Source organism: Coturnix japonica, unplaced genomic scaffold, assembly GCF_001577835.2.
Source record: "Coturnix japonica isolate 7356 unplaced genomic scaffold, Coturnix japonica 2.1 chrUnrandom677, whole genome shotgun sequence".
Lineage (NCBI taxonomy): Eukaryota > Metazoa > Chordata > Aves > Galliformes > Phasianidae > Coturnix > Coturnix japonica.
Genome location: NW_015440041.1, coordinates 13,555 through 17,643, shown reverse-complemented (window position 1 = coordinate 17,643; position 4,089 = coordinate 13,555). Strand labels below are relative to the sequence as shown.

The following is a 4,089-nucleotide window of genomic DNA, read 5'->3' as shown; positions in this document are numbered from 1 at the left end:
AATTCCCGCATATGACCCCAGATAATCCCATAGATCCGCCCTTATACTCCATCCCACAGACCCGTTGTACACACCCCATAATATTCCCCCCCACCAGTGGCTCGGCCAAATGAAAAGAATCTAAGACAGAGCTCCGTGCCAGCTCCACAGGATCGTTTCCCTTCCGCCAAATTACAACCAGCTCATGAGAGCTAACCTACACCCTCACCCCCCCACTCACTTTGTGAATGACGCTATAGTTCCCTGCCCCTAATGAACCGCGGGCTAAGCGCCCATCTTGTAGCGCCACCATAACCCCCACAGCTAAAATAATTATGGGATATAACCCCCCCCAAAAATCCTGTCGCTACCCCGCTCTATATATTTGAGCCCCATAGAAAGAACAGGAATCCAAGCAAAGATGAATTCGCCCCCACCATCCATATAATCCCAAAAAACTTCTCAATTCCCTACCCCCATATAACACCCATAATATTCCCCCACGCCGCCACTATAACCCCATATATTCCCCCCCCGATGATCACAGATCCCCAGTGTATGTTCAAGAACTCCGCTAAGCTGCCGCGAAACCCATGAAATTAAGAACAACCCATATATCCCAACAATACCAACCAGATCCAAGAAACCACCAATATATCCAGATACTCCCCAAAGGCCTCCACGCCCCTTCCCCATTTAGAAAATTAAACCCCCCACTTATTTCAAATACCCTCCTTGATTCAAAAAACATGAGACCTACCACGTGTGGTAACAAATGGTAATAATTGACTTCTGTCCACCTACGTATTGAGATACCTCACCTGCTTCTGGCACCCAAACCCGAACCATATGAATCCACTCTCTCTAGGTACTAATCGGATATAATTCAACCTCTTACGGTCCTCGCCCCACCCTTACTTCTATAGTATGCCATGAATGATTCTTCATGTGAAATTCATTGGTAAGAGAGAGGATGAGAAGGAACTACTCAGGCAAGATAAAATTCTCTGTGCTCTTGCGAATACCCATCCTTTAGTGATGCTCTCTGAAGAGAAAACCTTAGATTCTGAGTCTGTGTGAAAACATCTCCAATAATGATAGGATCAGCACAAAGACGTACCCCATATATCCCCCCACCCCATATAACACAATATATTCCCCCCCATATAACCCCATATATCCCCCCACCCCATATAACACAATATATTCCCCCCATATAACCCCATATTATCCCCCCACCCCATATAACCCCACTTATTCCTCCCCCATATAACCCCATATATCCCACCACCCCATATAACCCCACTTATTCCTCCCCCATATAACCCCATATAATCCCAACTCACGCACCCCCATAATAACCCCATATATCCCCCACCCATATAACCCCATTAATATCCCCCACCCCATATTAACACAATCATATTCCATCCCCATAATAACACAATGATATTCCCCCCCATAAACCCATAATCCCCCCCACCCCATATAATCCCACTTATTGCCCCCCATATAACCCCATATATCCCCCCACCCCATATAACCCCATATATCCCCCCCCATATAACCCCATATATCCCCCCACCCCTGCATATGAACCCCATTTATCCCCCCAGGATTCGAAGGAGCTCTTGAGACAAGTGCTAAATAACGCCGGCCGCAAGTTCCGGAACCCAAAAGGCCCAAAATAAAAACCCAACGACCCCCCCAAAATAACCCCCTCCCCTTAAAGCCCCCCCCATCTCCCCCTTTAAACCCCCCCAATTCCCCTTTAAACCCCCCCAAGCCGCCATTCCCTTCTATGGACCCCCCCTCAATAAACTCCACCCGAAGCGCACGACTTCCGTCTCATCAACAGCAACACTTTCTTGCTCCCCCCCCCACTATTAAATACCCCCCCTAAAAGGTCACGTGACCTGCAGCCCCCCTCCCCCCCCCCCATACCAACCCCCCCAATCAAAGGCTTTATGCAATAGAAGCCCCCACCGCCACCCCACGTCGTCGGCCACACCCCCCTCGTTCAGCAATTCTTCTTGGCCGCGCGATCTCGGTTCATTGGCTTCCTCAAATGGAGCGCGTGTCGCGGCTATGTTAGGCCACAAGGCCACTAGAAGGGGTAGATAGGGGGGGCGGAAGGGAGTTTTAAATATGGGGGGGGGGGGCATCAATGGACCCCCACCCCACACACCTCAGGGCAACTGAGACACAGAAAGGGATCCCAACCCCATTACAAAACCAATGGGACCCCCCCAATAGAAACCAAGGGGACAGTATCCACAATGAGAACCCCCCCCAACTAAAGGGATCCCCCCCCAAAGCAAAGGGACCCCCCCCGAAATCAACTGAGACGCGCCCTGACAATGAGACCGACCCCAAAAGCCAAAGGGAACCCCCATAATGAGACCCCCTCCTCAAAGAACCAGAGAGAGGGGCGACCCCCCCACCATGAAACCCCCCCCCTCCCACAAAGGGGGACCCCCCCCAACCCCACCCAGACCCCCATCATAATTCACACCCCCCAACTAAAGGGATCCCCCCCCCACAATAAGACCCCCCCCAAACCAAAGGGACCCCACATCTCACCCAGAACCCCCATATAGATCTCACCCCCCCCCCACAACTACAGGACCTCCGCCCCCAACAATAAGACCCCCCCCAAACCAAAGCGGACCCCCCCAACCCACCCAGACCCCGCCATATGGACTCAACCCCCCCTCCCCATATGTAAAGGGACCCCCCCCAAATATGAGGGTCATCCCCCCCTCACCACATCTCTCTACCCATAGGCCTTATTGGCCTCCATAGTGCGGGCAGCAGCCTTGGCGGCCTCGCAGCCAATCAGGTGCCGGTATTTATCCTTATAGTCGGTGGGGGGGCCGGAGGGGGCGGGGCCACGCTCAAGCTCCGCCTCCTCCTGTTGGGCTGCCAGCTCCTGGGGGCGGGGCATAGAGAGCTAGGCCACGCCCCCTCATTTGCATAGCGACAGCCCCAGCATTAAACCACATTATAAGCCACGCCCTCTGTAGACAAGACCACGCCCCCTCATTTGCATACGTATGCTCCCATAAGACATACACCCTCCCAGATCACATGACCTGTTAAGCCACGCCCCCTTTAGACAAGACCACGCCCCCTCATTTGCATACAACATATGCTCCCATAAGACAAACATCCTCCCAGATCATGTGACCTATTAAGCCACGCCCCTATGCAAAACAAGCCACGCCCCACCAATCAGAACACGCCCATTTATGCATAGCTCCGCCTCCTTTGATTCAGGCCACGCCCCTTTTCATTAAGCCCTGCCCCCTCCCATCTCCCCCATAGACCTGCTCCCATTCATGCCCATGCTTAAGCCCCGCCCCCTTTTAAACCCAACCAATCACCGACTCCCCGCCCCCCTTTAGGCCCCGCCCTACCCTCAATCGACGCCTCTGATTGGCTAACACCGGATCCCACTCCTCCCCACGGCGATAGGCCTCCAGCTCCTCATCCGAGGGGGCAAACTCCTATAGGGCTGCATTTAGAGGGGGGGGGGGAGGGTCCTATAGACCCCCTGTGGACCCCCCCCCATTTAATGGGGTCCCCCCCACCTTCTTGAAGACCATGACGTAGCGGCTGTCCTCATCGTCCCCAAAGGAGAAGGAAGTCAGGCCGGCCACCTCCGCTACGTCGTGCCTAATTGGGGGGGGGGGTCATAAATGGGGGGGGGTCTGCATGAGGGGGGGTCCTTTTGGGTTTAATGGGGGTCCCATTGATTTGAAGGGGGGGTCTCATTGTGGAGGGGTCCCATTGGTTTGGATGGGGGTCCCCTTGAATTGGGGAGGGGTCTCATTTTGGAGGGGGTCCCATTGGTTTGGATAGAGATCCCCATGATTTGGGGGGGCCCTTTTGGGTTTAATCGGGGTCCCATTGATTTGGGGGGGTCTTACTGTGGTGTTTACCTGCCTTGGCTTATGGTGAGGATCTCATTGTGGGGGGGGTCCCATTGGTTTGGATGGGGGTCCCCTTGAATTGGGGAGGGGTCTCATTTTGGAGGGGGTCCCATTGGTTTGGATGGGGATCCCCTTGATTTGGGAGGGGGTGGTCCCTTCTACTTGGGGGGGGGGG

General features: G+C 53.9%; 1 protein-coding gene across 1 annotated transcript in view; it reads right to left on the bottom strand.

Annotated features, from left to right (window-relative positions):
• Positions 1 to 2,755: 2,755 nt before the first annotated feature.
• Positions 2,756 to 4,089, bottom strand: part of SPAG7 (sperm associated antigen 7) — a 13,991-nt gene continuing 12,657 nt past the window's right edge. The window contains exons 3-5 of the mRNA XM_015851078.1: positions 3,573 to 3,657; positions 3,399 to 3,488; positions 2,756 to 2,911 (exon numbers count right to left, since the gene is read on the bottom strand). Coding sequence (XP_015706564.1) covers positions 2,756 to 2,911; positions 3,399 to 3,488; positions 3,573 to 3,657 — 331 coding nt within the window. The remainder of the gene's footprint in view (positions 2,912 to 3,398; positions 3,489 to 3,572; positions 3,658 to 4,089) is intronic.